This window comes from Staurois parvus, unplaced genomic scaffold, assembly GCF_062004578.1.
Source record: "Staurois parvus isolate SC_StPar_1 unplaced genomic scaffold, SC_StPar_1.0 ptg000438l, whole genome shotgun sequence".
Taxonomy (NCBI): Eukaryota; Metazoa; Chordata; class Amphibia; order Anura; family Ranidae; genus Staurois; species Staurois parvus.
In genome coordinates, this window is record NW_028318234.1 from 2,728,977 (window position 1) to 2,748,030 (window position 19,054).

At 43.9% G+C, this 19,054-nt stretch overlaps 1 protein-coding gene across 1 annotated transcript in view; it reads left to right on the forward strand.

Moving 5' to 3' along the window:
- The first annotated feature begins 4,607 nt into the window (after positions 1-4,607).
- The window catches only part of PRKAA1 (protein kinase AMP-activated catalytic subunit alpha 1), a 63,115-nt gene continuing 48,668 nt past the window's right edge, over positions 4,608-19,054 (forward strand). Inside the window, exon 1 of the mRNA XM_089687817.1 lies at positions 4,608-4,770. Coding sequence (XP_089543943.1) covers positions 4,644-4,770 — 127 coding nt within the window. The 5' untranslated portion in view covers positions 4,608-4,643. The remainder of the gene's footprint in view (positions 4,771-19,054) is intronic.

The following is a 19,054-nucleotide window of genomic DNA, read 5'->3' on the forward strand; positions in this document are numbered from 1 at the left end:
ATTGATTTGATTTAGATTTTTCTTCTGTTTATTCACTTTGCATGTTGTAAATGGATAAAAATAAACAATTAATGTATATATATTTTAAAGCTTTCTTAATTTAAAGTATTTCATCACACCTGCCTAAATCTTTTGCACAGCACCAGGGGTGGACTGACCATTTGGAAACTCGGGCACTGCCCAAGGGCCCGGGGTCAGTATGGGGCCCCATGAGATGCCCCTGGTACCTTTTTCATAGGCTTTATTGAGTTTGGGCAAGGACACAGGGGCCCCATGATCCCCTGTTGCCCGGGGGCCCCATGAGTTGTCAGTCCGCGCCTGCACAGCACTATATATATATACAGTTAGGTTCATATATATTTGGACACAGGCACGATTTTAGTTTTTTTCAGGTATTTACCAAAACATATTCAAGCTATAGTTATATAATGGATATGGGCTGCAAGGGTACGTACATCCAAATTGGAGGAAAGGTTTAGGAATTACAGCTCTTAAGAGTAGCCAAGTAGCCACCCCCCCCCCTTTTTCAGGGGACAAAAAGTTATTTCTTTCTGTGGTATTTTATCGCTTGTGAGTTTTTATTTTTTTGCGCTATTAAAAAAAAAAGACTGACAATTTTGAGAAAACAATATTTTTGACATTGCTATTAAATATGTCCAGTAAAAAAAAAAATCAAATTTCGTCATAAATGTAGACCAAAATGTATTCTGGTCATGCCTTTGCAGAAGCAGTATAGCGTTTACAAATGACGGTATAGATACTGAAATTTTATTTTTACTAATAATGGCAATCAGCGACTTATAGTGGGACTGCGGCAGGCATTCAGACACTGGGGGGAACTGACTTGGTGTCACTGACATCCCCAGTGACACCAATACAGTGATCAGTGCTAAAAAAAAGCACTGACACTGTACTAATGGCACTGGGCAGGAAGGGGTTAACATGAGGGGCTATCAAAGGGTTAACTGTGTGCAGGGAGTGTTTTAGTAGCGGGCGGGGTGTGTGGGCTTTACTGTAATCAAACTGCTCTTGATGGCTGTGTTGTACACAGCCATCCAGAGCAGTGTGCCTGAGCCAAAAGGGAGAAGGACTGTTAATAAACAATGCAGCCCTCCTCTCCGTCGGAGCTCCTCGGTAATCACTGGGCGCTGGCGGGTAATCATCGGGCAGGACCCAATGATTGACAGCTGTGGCTGAGAATGGCGGCACGGGTAGGACGCATGCACGGATCATGTGCACCACCTACCCGGAAATGCAAAATCGTGTGCAGGGGCGAACTGACAACTCATGGGGCCACTGGGCAATAGGGGATCATGGGGCCCCTGTGTCCTTGCCCAAACTCAAAAAAGCGTATGAAAAAAGTACCAGGGGCATCTCATGGAGCCCCCTACTGACCCTGGGGCCTCAGGCAGTGCCCGAGTTTCCAAATGGTCACTCCGCCCCGATCATGTGTATATACATGTATGTGATTTTGCGCACCCCTGCAACCCTGTAGCAGTATGTCTGCTATAGGGCGGCGAGGATGTGGTCAAAGTGGAGATCCCCCTAAAAGGGGAAGTTCCACTTTAAGCGTGGGAGGGGGTACCCGAATTTGACAGGTACTCGCTCCCACTTCCGCTGCGATCGTCTAGGCAATCGGAAGCGGAAGTTGTCCTCACCTCCTCCCTTCCTGTAGTCTTCTGGGACACGTGACAGGTCCCAGAAGACTGTGGAGCCATTCACAAAGCGCAGCGCTTCTCATGCATGCGCAGTGGGCACCCGGCTGTGAAGCCGCAAGATGTCACAGCTGGATGCCCACAATGAAGATGCAGGCACCAGGGAGAGAAGAAGACCAGTGAAACCAGAGGTGGTGAGGACACCGCAGGAGGTGGCTGTATTGTAAGAGTCAGCAGCTACAGTTTTTGTAGCTGCCGACTTTTTTTTTTTTTTTTTTTTTTTAGGTGGAACTCCGCTTTAAGAGCATATTACAGTAAACAAGTGAGCAGCACGCTGGCAGGTGGAGGATCACAAGTGGTGTTTATCTTTAAGCTGAAGGTTTCGGGTGGATTGATCTAGGATTGAAGAGTTTTTTCACAATAGGCTATTTTGAACAATATATATATTTTGTTCACTTTTTTTTGTACCTACGCTGTTTGATAGTTTTTGGGTTATTGGTGAGGTGCTCAGCTGGGTGTTTACCTTTTTTATGTTTGCGATTTGTTTATGCAATATATTTATTTAACCATAGAACGTGTATGATCATATAGTTGTTTATTAGCTTTTGTATACACTATTTTATCATCAAGGAGAGGGGCTCAGCCAGGGGTTTACTTTTTATTTTTCATCTATTGAATTATTCACTGCTTGTTGGATATGTTTTCACATATTTATCATTGCAATTAGATCATTATTATCTTTTAAAGGAGTAGCACAGCATCAATTTAAGTTTATATTACATCTTGATTGATGGAGGCTTCACCTCCATGTTATTCTAAGACACAGGCTGAAGGCCCGTGGTACAACCTGTGACTGGCAGAAATCTGCCCACACCATGTTATTGTCAAAAAAATAATAAAGATTTGATTTCAAGTATATATTTGTATGGTAAGTTTATTGATATTATTTATTTCTACTCTGTATTCCAAAGGCTTTTTTTTTTAATTTTGGAACATGTGACCAGTAGCAGAGGACTAGAAGCTCCTCCTGCCTATGTTTTCCTGCAGACAGTCTGGGAAAGAGCTAGGTCACGTGACAGCTGTATATCGATTAGGATAAAGGAAGTAAATTTTTTTTTCTATTAAAATAATTACAGAGTCATCATCCATATACAGAAATAGAGTTTCTTTTTATTTTGGAAAAAAAATATATTTTTTTTAAATTAAAGTAATTACAGAGCCATCATCCATATACAGAAATAGAGTTTCTATTCGATTTGGAAAAAATTACTTTTTTTTTTTAATTAAAATAATTACAGAGCCATCATCCATATACAGAAATAGAGTTTCTTTTTGATTTGGAAAAAATAACTTTTTTAAATTAAAATAATGACAGAGCCATCATCTATTAACAGAAATAGTTTCTATTCGATTTTGGAAAACAAATATTTTTTTTTTTTTAATTAAAATAAATACAGAGCCATCATCCATATACAGAAATAGTTTCTATTCGATTTAGAAAAAATTACTTTAGTTTAATTAAAATAATTACAGAGCCATCATCCATATACAGAAATAGAGTTTCAATTCGATTTGGAAAAAATTACTTTTTTTTTTTATTAAAATAATTACAGAGCCATCATCCATATACAGAAATAGTTTCTTTTTGATTTGGAAAAAATAACTTTTTTAAATTAAAATAATGACAGAGCCATCATCTATTAACAGAAAAAGTTTCTATTCGATTTTGGAAAACAAATAATTTTTTTTTTTTATTTAAAATAAATACAGAGCCATCATCCATATACAGAAATAGTTTCTATTCGATTTGGAAAAAATTACTTTTTGTTTAATTAAAATAATTACAGAGCCATCATCCATATGCAGAAATAGAGTTTCTATTTGCTAAATATTTCAAGAAAAGATAAATATGATTGATATCTATCGCACATCATAATGCTTTATTTTCCATATATATACGACTAAAGGCTCAAATTTCACTTTGAGTTTAATAAATACTGATTCACTCAATTTATTGCATCACTCTCTTGTTATACAGAATTTTCTTGCTAAAGCCCTATCGGGTCCTCCCTGAGTTTTGTATTCCTTGATATAACACTACTGTAAATAAAAATAATTAAAAATGAAATAATAATTTAAAAAATTCAATAAAAATGTTCTTGTTGAAAGAAAAAGAAAACAAGATATAGAAGAGATAATGTGTGTTCAGGATCACTTTATTTATGCCATTAAATGTGTTCTGTTAAACTAGATAAAACAAAAATACCCTTTTGATCCTGCTAGACATCTTTGAGCGATATGTGAGGGTTACAGAACCCTGCCCCCTCCCCGTGTTATGGAGAAGAGGAGGAGTCCTGTAGTCCTGTTAGTTCTGTTGTCCTGATACAGAAAGATAAGTGAGTGTTGTCACCGAAACACAGGAAGTGTATTACTGGCAGGATCTCTGGGAGAAAATAAAGCTTGGAATAAGTAAAACGAATGCAGACACCACATCTAAGGCCTGACCAGCAGCAACCTATCACATTACTGGAGGTATGAGCTATGAGGGTGTATTCTCAGGACACTGGATGTACAGCTGCTGTAATTTAGCCTTTACAGTTACCTCCCCCTAGGAGGGGCATGGGGAGATGGGCGGGGCATAAAGTCACATGTCTTGTAATCTATGTGTATCTTGAGATATAGATATAGATAATTAGGAGGCACGTGACTTTATGCCCCGCCCATCTCCCCAGCCACCTCCTCACACCCGCCACATGTAGGCTGTGTTTACTAAAGTGAGGGGGGAAGTGTAACCCCGCCCCTTGCCTTTCCATAGCCAACCAGCTGCTTGTCGTAGGCTGATAAATACCCTGCGCACGCCCGGCCCCGCCCTCTTCGCCTTATCGGTGAATACGGCATTCCGCTGCGTGTTCCTGGCTCTGACAGGACGTGCGCGCCGCCGCCACCTCCCTCCTCGCCTTCCCTCACCGCCTGTGCCCGGATCGCGCAATGCGCAGGCTCAGTTCCCGGATGAAGATGGCGGCCGATAAACAGAAGCATCATGACGGGAGGGTGAAGATCGGGCACTACATCCTGGGGGATACGCTCGGGGTGGGCACATTCGGCAAGGTGAAGGGTGAGTAGAAGCTGAGGGCGGCCCGGGGAGGGAGGAGGGGACTCCGGGGTTGTCGTACGGAGGAGGGAGCGCTGTCCGGGGATGACAGACTCCGCTATAGGGAGGGATGGAGGCTCACCGGGGGGGAAAGTGGGAAGGTGTCATGGGTGAATGTACAGGGTGTGACTGGGGGGGCAGGGGGGTTGTCACAGGTGAATGTTTGCCAAGTGTGAATGTTGCCGTGAGTTTCATGATGTGTTGCTGTGGGTGAATGTGATGTTTGCTGCCACGGGTGAATGCTGATATGGGAGTGTGTTGTCATGGGTGATGGTGTGTTGCTTTGAGTGAATGTTGTAACAGATGAGTGTCATCAGTGAATGTGACTGTGCCATGGGTGAGTGCCACGGTGTGTTGATAACATTTCTACAGGTGAGTGTTATGGTATGTCCCCATGGGTGAATGTTGCCATAAGTCAGCTTTGTGATGTGTTGCCATGGGTGAATGTTGGAAAAGACAGGTGTCATGGGCGAATGTTGGAAAAGACAGGTGTCATGGGTGAATGTGATTGTTGCCATGGGCGAATGTGATGTGGTGGTGCCATGGGCGAATGTTGGAGAAGATAGGTGTCATGGGTGAATGTGATTGTTGCCATGGGCGAATGTTGGAGAAGATAAGTGTCATGGGTGAATGTGATTGTTGCCATGGGCAAATGTTGGAGAAGATAGGTGTCATGGGTGAATGTGATTGTTGCCATGGGCGAATGTTGGAGAAGATAGGTGTCATGGGTGAGTGCCACGGTGTGTTGATATTGGTTATAATTTCTATGGGGGTGTGTTGCCATGGGGTGTGTTGCGCAGCAGATGAGTGTCATGGGTGAATGTGTCTGTTGCCATGGGTGAGTGCCACGGTGTTGATGCTGGGTAACATTTCTACAGGTGAGTGTTAGTGTGTTCCCACAGGTGAATGTTGTCATGGGTGAATGCGATGTGTTGCCACGGGTAAATTTTGCGATGGGTGAGTTTCATGTTGTATTGCCACGGGTGAATGTTGCCATAGGTGAGCGTCTTGATGCCATGCATTAATGTTGCAGCAGAGGAGTGTCAGCCCTGGTTCATACCGCCACCCTTCATGTGATTTGACTGTTCAAGTCGCACGCAATCGGCAGCAGGACCGTTCTAATCAGTGCAACGCCGACTGTCAGAGTTTCACTGATTGGAAAAGTGGTTCCTGCACTACTTTTGCTGCTTTGCGGTGTGACGTGCATAGACATCTGTTCATGAAGTCACACACGTCTATGAAGTTGGACCCCAAGTCACACTCATCCAACTTTGAAATCGTGCAACTTCAAGTGAAGTCACACAATTTCAAAGTCTGTCCGGGGTGAACCAGCGCTCACGGGTGAATGTGATTGTGTTGCCTTGCGTGAGTGCCACAGTGTTGCCATTGGTGAATGTAAGGCAGGCCATAGACAGGCCGGTTTTCGGACGATAAACTAAAAATCGGTCGGCCCCGTTGCTGATGCTGCCACCAATGTCCACGAAAAACGGCCATTTTTTGCGGGTTTTCCAGCATGACCAATAAAAATGAGGAGATCCACGAAAAACGGCCGATGGGCTGGCCCCACTAACAGCATGAATATCGGCTGATTTTTCATGCTGATAAACGACCCGTCTATGGCCTGCATAACTGTATGTTGCCATGGCTGACTGTTCCCATGGGTGTGTCAGTGTGTTGCTATAGGTGAATGTGACAGTATGTTGCAGTGGGTGAATGTTCCCATGTGTGTGTCAGTGTGTTGCTATAGGTGAATGTGACAGTATGTTGCAGTGGGTGAATGTTCCCATGGGCGTGTCAGTGTGTTGCTATAGGTGAATGTGACAGTATGTTGCTATAGGTGAATGTTCCCATGGGTGTGTCAGTGTGTTGCTATAGGTGAATGTGACAGTATGTTGCAGTGGGTGAATGTTCCCATGGGTGTGTCAGTGTGTGGCTATAGGTGAATGTGACAGTATGTTGCAGTGGGTGAATGTTCCCATGGGCGTGTCAGTGTGTTGCTATAGGTGAATGTGACAGTATGTTGCTATAGGTGAATGTTCCCATGGGTGTGTCAGTGTGTTGCTATAGGTGAATGTGACAGTATGTTGCAGTGGGTGAATGTTCCCATGGGTGTGTCAGTGTGTGGCTATAGGTGAATGTGACAGTATGTTGCAGTGGGTGAATGTTCCCATGGGTGTGTCAGTGTGTGGCTATAGGTGAATGTGACAGTATGTTGCAGTGGGTGAATGTTCCCATGGGCGTGTCAGTGTGTTGCTATAGGTGAATGTGACAGTATGTTGCTATAGGTGAATGTTCCCATGGGTGTGTCAGTGTGTTGCTATAGGTGAATGTGACAGTATGTTGCAGTGGGTGACTGTTCCCATGGGTGTGTCAGTGTGTTGCTATAGGTGAATGTTCCCATGGGTGTGTCAGTGTGTTGCTATAGGTGAATGTGACAGTATGTTGCAGTGGGTGAATGTTCCCATGGGTGTGTCAGTGTGTGGCTATAGGTGAATGTGACAGTATGTTGCAGTGGGTGAATGTTCCCATGGGTGTGTCAGTATGTTGCTGTAGGTGAATGTGACCGTATGTTGCAGTGGTGAATGTTCCCCTGGGTGTGTCAGTGTATTGCTGTAGGTGAATGACAGTATGTTGCTATAGGTGAATGTTCCCATGGGTGTGTCAGTGTGTGGCTATAGGTGAATGTGACAGTATGTTGCAGTGGGTGAATGGCTCAATGAACGCAGAGCTCCAGGTCACACTACCACCACCATTTGCTCTAATTGGGATGTGGAAGGAATGTTCCTGCAGAAAAGGGAAATGATTGGAAGTTGTTGCCGGACGTTCACGGTGGCACTGCAAATATCCTGACACTGATCCCCAGGCAGACCACCACATACATCATACTTACAGAGCGGGTTTACCTGTCAGAGGATTGGACTTGTCCATCCAGTCTGGCACACAGCACAGCCCCGTCTGTCAGGGTTGGAAATCTGACCTGGCAGTCGGGACTGTCTTGTTATGAATTGTAGATGTACTGTCCACCTTCATACTGTAAAGTGACATCCAGACTGTTGCTTCTATATACATCCTGTATATTTTTCTATTGCTGTTCAGTGACACCACATAATGATTGTTAATCACTGACTAAAATATGGAAGAATGTAATACATATTAAACTAGACAATAAAAGGAGAAGCCGGCTGATGAATCCGTCTTCCTGTTACTCTATCGCCTCCTATCAGCATGCTTCTTGCACTGCTGCTCACCTGATTGGTAATGCTTTTCCCTCTTCCAGTCTGAGCTCTGCTGTATAGCTGATTACAAGAAGCAGACACTTGGTGACATTCACACTGCTTGGATTTAAAGAAGTCTCCTAAGCATTAGACCGGTCTGTACATTCATGTGTGTATCCGCTTCTCCAATGGTATTGAAATGTGAAGCCTGTGTGCTCCTCCCTGATAAAAGCCCGATTTGTGGATGTTACATTGAGCTTGAGCAGAGTTCCATTGCCACCATCCCGGGGGGTGGGAGGAGGGGGGGTTGCTGGCTAGAGGGCTCCCATTCGGTTCGCTGGTTGCACCGCCTCTGTATTTGTATTGGCTGTCAGATCGCAATCAGCTGGGCTGTCATTGGTTGCTATGGGGGATAGCAGCCCACTACAGGGGAGGACTTTGCCCAATTCCTGGAGTTCAGATTCAAAATAAAATAAATCTTTGACTAGAGCTGCATTTCATTTGTGTATTCAATATCTACAGAGTGCAGCTTTAAAATCTCTTCCAGCTCTTGATTGTACTGTCACATGTGGTTTACTGGTGGCCATTAACTGGATTGATTCTGGCTACAAGCCCGTGTATGGATGGGAGGAATGCGCTCCTAGACATCAGATGTCTGCTTCCAGCGACAGTTGTCACATCTGACACTCCCAGCTCTCTGGGCAGTTCAGGGATTTTTTCCTTTTTATGTTGGCTGATCTCTATCCAACTCCTAAGATAAGGCCGACGCCAGGCTCTTCTGGCTGCTGCCACTCCTTCCTGTGGCATGAATGTGCACGCCTCAATCTAAATATGAAGGTTACAATTGTTTTAAAATGGAACTCTGGACTGATATAAAAAAATATATTAAAGATCTATGGTCACAGCATACAAGTTCATTTTTTTTTTTAACCTCCAGGATTGTAGGAACAATAGTTATATTTGACAATCCAATGAAACTTAATCTCCTTTCACGCCTGTCTGCTGGCTGACTTTCCACAACTTCCTGGATTCCCTCCAGCTTCTCCCCTGTTCACATTCAATTTCTAAGGACTACATATCCCATGGTACCTTGCTGCCTGCAAGCAGTGATTCCTGTAATGACTCCGCCTCCTGAAACTCCTCCTCTCGGCACCTCTGTAGTTCAGAAGTCAGGCTCTGTGAAATGTGTGACACAGCAGTGCTTACTACTGGACATAAAAGTGTCACAGAATTCGAGGATGTAAAGTCAGTTTATAAATTTCAAGATCATTCAGATTAATAGGTGTAGGCTAGAAGTAATTGAAAATCAACGTGGAAATGAATATATGAAACCAATTCTGACCATGGATTCGGTTTAATGCAGCTCTGTAGTACATCATTAAATGTAGTTGTTAAATACAAGCAGGATAAGTACCTGAATATAAAGAGTTGGAATTGAAGGGCCACACCACTGCTAAGTGGTCCAGGTGCAACTTTATTCCATTAAAGGCGGGGGGTACAGATCAAAAAGTTCCAACGCGGTTCAGGGGTCTAAATGTCCCTGATATGCATTGGCTACTTTTTGACTTGCATCTTCCATTAAAGACCAGTATTCCTGTCCTTTAACCTCCCTGGAGGTATTCCCGAGTGTAGCTCGGGGTAAAGTTTCAGTACCACAGGCGGTAACCCCGAGCTACACTCGGGAATACCCTGCAGTGTTGCTCCGGGATCTGTTCTTCTTACCTTGTCCTGCGCTCCCGCGATGTCCCTCCTGCAGTGTCTCCTGTAATGTCCTCCGGTCTATGCCGGCATCTGTCTTCTGGGTTCTGTCCCCTGCGAGCGTTGGGGCGTACGGGGGGCCGGAACGGTGGGAAATTTGAAAATGACAAAAAGTGACAGTCACTAAAATCACATAGTATAACATTACTGTATGAAACCATTTCACATACATTTTGTCCCGAGTGCTTTGTCCTGTGCCCTGCCTGCATTTTTACAGTTTTCTGCCTGGAAACTGAGAAACGTCCATGATGTCCAAAAAGCGTCCCTTTAGGTCAAAGCAGTTTTAGACCAGCTAGAGAACAGCGATAGTAAATCAGAACCACTTGCAGAATTGAGTGATAATGATTCGTGGGGAAATTTGTCGGACACCGAAAAACGATTTTGCGACTTTGCTCAGTGATGTGCGAACTTGGTGCTATATTTCAAATTTCAGTGTTTTTGGTTTGATTATATTATTGAATTAAATTTATTATTTTTTTTATGATTTATTAAATTATAATTTATGATTTCGTGTTTCAGATTTTATCATACCCGGGATGTTTACTAGATTCTTGTTCAGACAGATTTTAGTGAGTTATTCCTAAAAATTACAGGCCTACAATAAAAAAATACATATTTCCATGCAAAAAAGTACCGCTTTGAGCACAGAAATATGGACATAATCAGACCGCTAGGGAGGTTAATGGAATAGTTGCATCTGAACCTCTTAGCAGTGGTGTGGTGCTTCAGTTTCAAATTTATTTATTTTTCACATCACACTACAAGCGAAGGAGACTGGAGATCCTCCGGGGTGTGGAAGCCGCCTGCCCAGGAACCAGATCATTTACACCAACATCATTGTCTTAATACCATATTACCAGTAAAACAAACCTACGGGTCGAATGCTATCTTTCCACTTTCCTCAGGTACCTGAATGACTTGTTGCCCACCTCTTGAAGTCCCTGTACAGCAGGGTTGGGATGTGAGGAAGAAGCAGCACAAGGAACCAATGAGTTCATGTACTGACAAGAAGCATGCTGATAGGAGGAGAAAGCAGAATTAGAGGTGTGAGCATAATTGGCCCTCTGCTTTTCATTGTCCAGTCACGTGGTGGGTCCAGGGTGACCTGGGCTCAGAGGAAGTGGGTTTAGATGATGCTGGCCATCAGTGGGCATCCAGTGGCATAAAAAAGGCAAACTTGTAGGATGCTCAAACCTTTCGTTACACAAGAGATAATCCGAGACTATGCTAATGTTCTCCCAGACCCTATTCACACCTTCCATATTGTGAAGTGCCTTTCCTAACCTAATTTATAGTTCAACATCATGATTTTACTCAGCGATGTCTCTTCACAACTGAGCATCGGGACACTTGAAGCTGATCTCTCGAAGCTCAGAATAGTCCATGAGCGGCTTGTGGTTTTGACCCTATTGAATTCACAGGGAGTACCCAAAAATCTGCAGGTTTTTTCTTGCTCTTCCACCTTGTAACCAGTTTTTAATTTGCTAGAACAAACGCACCAAACCTGAAAATGCCCAAAAAACATAAATTTGCAGAGTCCCAAAAATGCCCATGCTGAAGTGTGGGTGCTGAGATGTGGTGGCCATAATGAATCCTTCTTTAGATTGTTGCAAATTGAGCAGTTCATTTAGACTCCTTCTAAACCCTACCTTGTGCTGTTTCTGGGAAGAAGCTGGGGGTGAACCAGGGGAGCAGAAAGTGCAGGGTCTGGAGGAGTGCAGGGTCTGGAGGAGGCCTGGAGTCAACTGCCAGAATCTGCTGAATGCCGAGACCCAGGAGGTGCTGCAGCTGCACAGAGAAACTCGAGATCTGTAGTTCTGTCCTCTGCTGCAAACTGTTGAGACAAGGTGGGGGTGGAGTCGATGGGGGGGCTTCTGCAGCTACAGATGAGGTGTGAGGGCCACTGGTGGGCCCTTCGGTTTGCAGGCCTTGTTTGACACCTGTGCCCTAGAGTAGGGATGTACCTAAATTTTGGTTGGCCAAAACTTTTCATCTGAAAACACCCCTTTCTGCCGAAATAAAAAAAAAGCACCAATACAGGTACTGAAAAAACCTCGCCGTTGCCGCTCGGTAGTTCTCAGCCTTACCTGAGAAACCATCAAACGATCCTGGCGCTGGGCATAGAGATGAGTGAAGGAAAGATGGCCTCCACTCATCTCTATGCCCTTGGAGGATCGAAGTGATGTCACTTCTGGTTCCAGCCATTTTTTTTTAAAGTACTAGATCAATGCTTTTTTTGATCTAAAGCTTTATATTGTAGAGGAGAGATGTGGGGTCTTATTGACCCCATATCTCTCCATAAAGAGGACCTGTCACTAATTTCTATCACAAGGGATGCATGCATTTCTTGTGATAAGAATAAGTGATTAAATGTTTTAAAGGGACAGTGCAAAAAAAAAGTTTAAAGTGCCCCCGTGCTCGCACGTAGTGGTGAACGCGTACGTAGGCCATGCCCACAAATGTAAATTGTGTTCAAACCACACACGTGAGGTATCACCACGAACGTCCGAGCAAGAGCAATAATTCTTGCAGTAGACCTCTAACTTTACACTGCTAACCTGTAGAGATTTTTAAAGCATCACCCGTGGAGATTTTTTTTTTCTAAGTACTGCAGTTTCACGCCATTCCACGAGCGTGCGCAATTTTAAAGCGTGACATGTTTGGTATCTATTTACTCGCCGTAACATCCTCTTTACAATTACAATTTTTTTTTTAATCGAAGTGTATTTTTTTCCAAAAAATATATATTTTTAAAAACGGCGAGTTTTGAATTTTAATTTCGGTGCAACACTACCCTAGAGAATATCTATTTTAAATCTGGACTCCAGGATACACAAATATTGTCTAAATACAAGACTGTGTATTCCAGATCTGTGCAGTAATTCAGTGTGTAGTTTTTCCTCTGTGGAAGAGATTCCTGTAATAAAGACCAGTTACTGCTGCTCTTTGTGCAGGGTCCCCTCCTCTAGTTACAGTAATAGGTGGGGCCTGTTTGGTCCCTCCCACAGCTCTACTCTCTGCACAGGCTCTGTACAATTACTTTTTCAAGGTAATATCTGGGTTTGCAAAATCATATGGTGCACATTATTTATATATACATATATTTGTGGCTATAGGGGAATATATTAAGTTTGAGTTAAACTTTAACGCATCCACATATAAGCCAACAGTGGGCTTTGTTAGTACACAGACCGGCATCTCAAGACCTCAGAAATGGTATTGGTGCGCGGATAGCTTGTCTGTCTTGGGTCTCTCCTATACTAAATAACAAAGGGTTTTATTTTCCCTCCCATCTGTCCCATATAGCATCAGTCACCAAAACAGGAGAAATGAGGGGAAATCTCCCCAGGGTGCTCAGACAACAGTAAAAAGCTGGCAGCAGCTCTAACACTGTGCAATCTAAAACTAAAAAATGTTGAGTGAAGGTATACAATAACCTTCCTTGTAACGAGCATGGTTGTTTTATATACAACAATGTAAGTAGAGCTTTTTTTTTTTTTTCTCCCAAGGCAAGAAATTGGTATTTGTGTACTGAAAACCAATGTGCTAGAAGACTGATCTGACAAGGGAGCGAAGAGCAGTAATAGACATGGGGGATGTTTTGATGTAGATTATTTGGGGTGGAAGAACTTGTCTCCCGGGATATCATGTTCAGGTTTATCAGCTCAAAACCCAACCAGACCTGACCTTTCCAGCTAACTGCAGGAGGAAGGGTTACCTTTTCAGAAGGTGGTGAATTTGGGTGAAAGGTTTTTCTAGTGAATGAATGGAAGTGCAAGTAGGACCATCCCGTCATGGTGTTCTGAGAATGGAGTGCCTTTGGCTGAATGGAAACCCTTTTAATTGCAGTTTTTAGGAAACTACATGTTTGGTTGAAGAACCTTCTGGCGTGGTCTGGTGTTTGCCGCGTGGTCTGGTGTTTGCCGCGTGGTCTGGTGTTTGCCGCGTGGTCTGGTGTTTGCCGCGTGGTCTGGTGTTTGCCGCGTGGTCTGGTGTTTGCCGCGTGGTCTGGTGTTTGCCGCGTGGTCTGGTGTTTGCCGCGTGGTCTGGTGTTTGCCGCCTGGCCTGGTCACTGTCAGGCACTAGGATTTGGCACTTGCAGCTCGCCCGTAAGTATTTTGCTTATGGAGTTCCCTCCACTCAGTTTGTTGTGGACATGGGCTTTAGAAGACTCCGATTGAGCTCTGCAGTCACTTTTGCAGCAGTTTTCTTCATCCATGTCACAAACTTGAATCCCCTCCACCAGATCATCCCCCGCAGCTATCACCTTTAGTATCACCTCCCCCTTCCTTTGGATTGTAAGCTCCACGAGCAGGGCCCTCACATTCCTTCTGTACTGAAATGTGTTGTAATTGTACTGTGTCCCTTTATTTCAGGTACTTATATAGCGCCATCAATTTACGCAGCACTTTACATATATATTATACATTAACATCAGTCCCTAACCCTCAAGGGGTGTACAATCTAAGGTCCCTAACTCATATTCATACATACACATACTAGGGACAATTTAGACAGGATCCAATTAACCTACCTGCATGTCTTTGGCGTGTGGGAGGAAACTGGAGTACCCGGAGGAAACCCACGCAGGCACAGGGAAAACATGCAAACTCCAGGCAGGTGGTGCCGTGGCTGGGATTCGAACCGAGGGCCTAGTACTGCCAGGCGAAAGTGCTAACCACTAAGCCACTGTCTCCCTTATGATGTATAGCGCTGCGCAAACTGTTGGCGCTATATAAATCCTGTATAATATAATCCTGTGCATTGTCCTTTTCTTTCGGTCAGTTGACCATGTCAACCTCACTTATGTATATGCCTTCATAACCTTTGATACTGTACCTCGTGACGCTGCAAAAAAAGTAAGTCCAGTCAGTGGCACAACTAAGCGGGTACCAAAAATGTGTCCACTTTGAAGCTTGGTGAGCTCTGACATGTCTCCGCATGATGGCGCATGGAGTGAATGACGGAAGTGAGGCTTCCCACCTGTTAGCTAGGTGTCTCATCACACAGTAAAAGCAAATGATTACAACACTTCTGCTTTCCACAGAAAGCATGTCACATTGACGCCTGCGAATCTTGTAGTGTTTCCATATTTTTGTCCAACCCCTGTATATTTAAGAGCCCATTCACACTTGTGCAACTTGTAATGAGACTTTGGGGTCCAAGTCGCAGTCCATGTTTCCCAATGAGTACCATTCATATCTGTGCGACTTCAAGTTGTTCCTGTACTACTTTGGCCTGCCTTTCATGCGTCTTGAGCCATAGACTTCCGTGTAAATCCTCCAAAGTCGCACTTGAATGATATACATGCAACTTTGTAAAGCACAATCATCCTTGGTCAAAGTCGCATCAAGTCACAATGAAAATAGCACAATTTTGAAGTCGCACAAGTGTGAAGGGAGCCTAAACACAAAACAAAAATGTCATATTGCAGGTTACCAACCCTAAGGCCCCTTTCATACAGGCGATCTGATCAGATCTGCGTTTCAGGTTTTTCAGGAGGACCTGATCATATGGTCTATGTATCCTTATGGACAGGTGAGTGTAAATGGACTTATCTGTTCTACCTCTGGGTGGTCTCCACTAAAAAAAAGGGAGATCCATCCTCTTTTGTTTAGGCAGATCGAAGGGTGTAAACACAGTGGAGTCTTCCAGGCCACTCAGAGCAGAGTACGGTATATCTGTGTCCACTCTGCAGAAATTGAGCGGACATGTCATCTGCCCATTCTGCTCTCAGCAGGGGATATGTGACCTGATCAATATGGGATCTGCCCGTATGAAAGCGCCATTAGGTGGGGTATTTGCATTAGTATTTTTTGTAAAGAAGCTTTTTTTTTTTTTACCTGGTATTCATGTGAATAGGGTGACAACACTCGCTGTACTGTATCTGTGGAGGAGCAGTGGCGTTGCCCCCAGGCTGCTGCCTTGATTTGGACTACAGATGCCACGTCTTGCCTTCTGTTTTCCATTTTATAGAGTGGAGTTTGCAGTTCACAGAAGATGGGCAATAAAGCTGAAAACATTGTTTGGAATTTCAGTTTGATCCACAGGAAATGAAAAACACTGGATTTTTAGCAGGATCAACAGGTTCCAAAGCATGGAGTAGGCCTATGCAGACTGTCTGTATCAAACTGACTTGTCTCATCCGGAATTAAAGGATAAGACTCCCCAAGTCCTGGTCATCTTTACAGTACAGTACTTACGTTTTGGATAGTTGAGGGATTAGAACCCCTGCCTGGTTTTTATTGCTATCTGTGCCACAGTTGGGGTAATTCACTTTTTTTTTTTTTTTTTTGTCCTGTTAACTTTATCATTTGAAAGTAAAAGAAAAATCCCAAATTTTGGGTTGTCCCCATAAAAGTAAGATGGGAAACCTTCCAATAAGGAAACTAATGCTGATGGCCTGGGGGCCCCCAAGAAATTCCTTTGCATGGATTTCCCCTCACTTCCTGTTTGGTTTTGTGACAGGAAGTAAAAGGAAATCTCCCCAATGGGACACAGATGTGAGAAGAATTCTGATGGGTTGTAAGCCTTTCTTGCTCTATCCAAAATGAAGAAATAAATGTGCCTGTAGTCCTACTTTAATCTCTGCTGCTATGGCATACTGGGGTTTTTCTCCAAAGGGGATTGCATTGCTATCTAGCCAAGTGTGGGAGTAGACAGGCAGATTATGGTCAATTTGCAGCATGGCATGGTAGGAATTTTGGAGAAGGTGTGTACATTTTTTTTATATATAATCATAGGTGCTAATTCTAATTGGGCCTGCATCAGTGACCTGGTCATCGAAATGAGTCACACGGCCTGAAAGTTGTTTTTATGGTACCAGTGAATAAATGTCCTCTGGCTGACAACGTAAAGGAGACTTCACATCAGTCTGAGGGGACTTCATCAGGTCGCCTTTTCTTGCTTCTTTCTCAGTAGATATTTAAAGTGATTCTAAAGGGTTTTTTTTTTAAAGAAAATATAACAAACATGTATATACTTACCTGCTGTGTGTAGTGGTTTTGCACAGAGCAACCCGGATCCTCCTCAGGTCCCCCGCAGGCTCTCCTGGCCCCTCCCTCCTGTTGGGTGCCCCCACTGCAAGCAGCTTGGTATGAGGGCACCCGCTGCTGTGTCCATTCTCTCGCCCTGCTCCCTGTTCTCATTGGCTGTGATTGACAGCAGTGGGAGCCATTGGCTTCTGCTTCTCTCTCAGCAGTGAGTAGATGGAGTCTTGGGATAGCCAAGACTCCAGTGCACATCGCTGGGTCGAGAGGGGGCTTAGGTGAGTATTAGGGAGCTGGGAGGGGATGCTGCACAGAGGTTTTTTACCTTCATGCATAGAATGCATGAAGGTAAAAAAACCTTGAGCCTTTAGAACCGCTTTAAATCCATTCATACATACACAAGGTTGTAAACTGTAGTCAGGGGAGATCTGTCTATGTACTTGGCAAGCTCTGACACTGAATTTTAGACATATTTAAAGTGTTACTAAAGGCTACATTTTTTTTTTTTTTTTGTTTTGTTTTAAATAAAATAATGCATTCTGCCAGGGGTGTCAAACTGGCAGCCCTCCAGTTGTTGCAAAACTACAAGTCCAATGATGCCTCTGCAAGACTGACAATTACAAGCATGACTCCGAATGGCAATGTCTCATGGGACTTGTAGTTTTGCAACAGCTGGAGGGCCGCCACTTTGACACCTGTGTGTTATACTTACCTGCTCTGTGCAGTGGTATTGCAGACTGGCCCTGATCCTCCTCTTCTTGGGTCCCCCATCAGAGTTCTTGGCTGCTCCTCTTAGTGTGTCCCCATAGCAAGCCATTTGCTGTGGGGGCACATGGTATCTGCTCGCTCCTGAGCGGTCTATAGAGCCACACTCCATAGACTCGCATAGCGGGACTTGGCCCCTCCCCCCACTTCCTCTTGACAGCAGCAAGTGCCAGTGGCTCCAGCTGTGTGAAGAGGTAGAGTAGAAGAGCTGCAGATGTACACAGCGCTGGATCTGTTCTCCTCTCTTCCCTTTCACACAGGTTAGGGTAAGCACAGACAAGTGGAAAACATTTTTTTACTGTGATGCAAGCAACGCATTAAGGTAAAGTTTTGTTTTATCACTTTACCCCTATCGCCACCCGGTCCGCATGTCATACTGACCTGACGGAGTTTTATACACAATCCGGTTACTGCAGACACTGTATAGGCGTTGCCTATACAAAATATGGAGTTCTGAAGTTTACCATTTCATTGGTGCACACAAATTTAAAGTTTGGCAGGTTGGGTATCTTTTATAAAGACGAGGTTGCGACAAGTAAATATTTCATAAAAAATTTGGGTAATTAAATTTGTTTAACCTAAAATTCACTTTTTTGGTGAATTTTTTGCTGTAATATGACATAAAAAATGGAACTACCACTAGTTTATTCTCTAGGGTGCCTGCGTTCCGAAAATATATAATGTTTGGGGGTTTTGTGTAATCTTCAGGCCTAAAATGATTTTTTTTTTAAACTTGTGCCAAAAATGAAAAAAAACAAACTGCTCTGGCAGTGAAAGGGTTAAAGGCCTGTGTTGACAAGCTTTTGTTTCAATTCGCTTCTCTTCCTATATGGTAATGGGAAGGCCAAAGCAGCTCAAAGCAGGTTGCTGCAGCTTACAACCTGAAATACAGGTCAGAAGGTCAACTGCAAAGCATTGAACTTTACATTGAACTGTAAATGATCTGTGATGCAAGCAGGCAGCATTCCCCCAGTGACACAAGCCCTTAAAGTGGAACGGAAAGGAAAAAGTGACAGTTGGCTATGTCATGGGGAAAATTGAGAAATGTAAAATGTTTCCTTAGCACGATAATTCACTGTCTGGAATTCCTTCTGAAAGTGTTCTTCTAGTGTGTGTGCCTAGGCCAGGGGTGGGCAAACTTTTTGACTTGAGGGCCGCAATGGGTTCATATATTGGACCTGGGGGCCGGACCAAGAGTAGATGAATGATGTGTATCCATAGTAAGTATAGTAATATTCCCCCATAGTAATTCATCCCCCCTATAGTAATTCATCCCCCCTATAGTAATTCATTCCCCATATTGTGTCAGTTCACTTACCTTTGCTCCGCGCGTTCCTCTCGCCGTGTTCCCTCGCCGTTCCGGTGTAGCATGAAAATCTGTCTCCTATGAGGATCTGTCCCCCTCGACGTATCTGCGCATGTGCCAGTTTCAGGCATTAGCAGCCGATCGGCGATCTCTGGCACATGCGCAGATACGTCGAGGGGGACAGATCCTCATAGGAGACAGATTTTCATGCTACA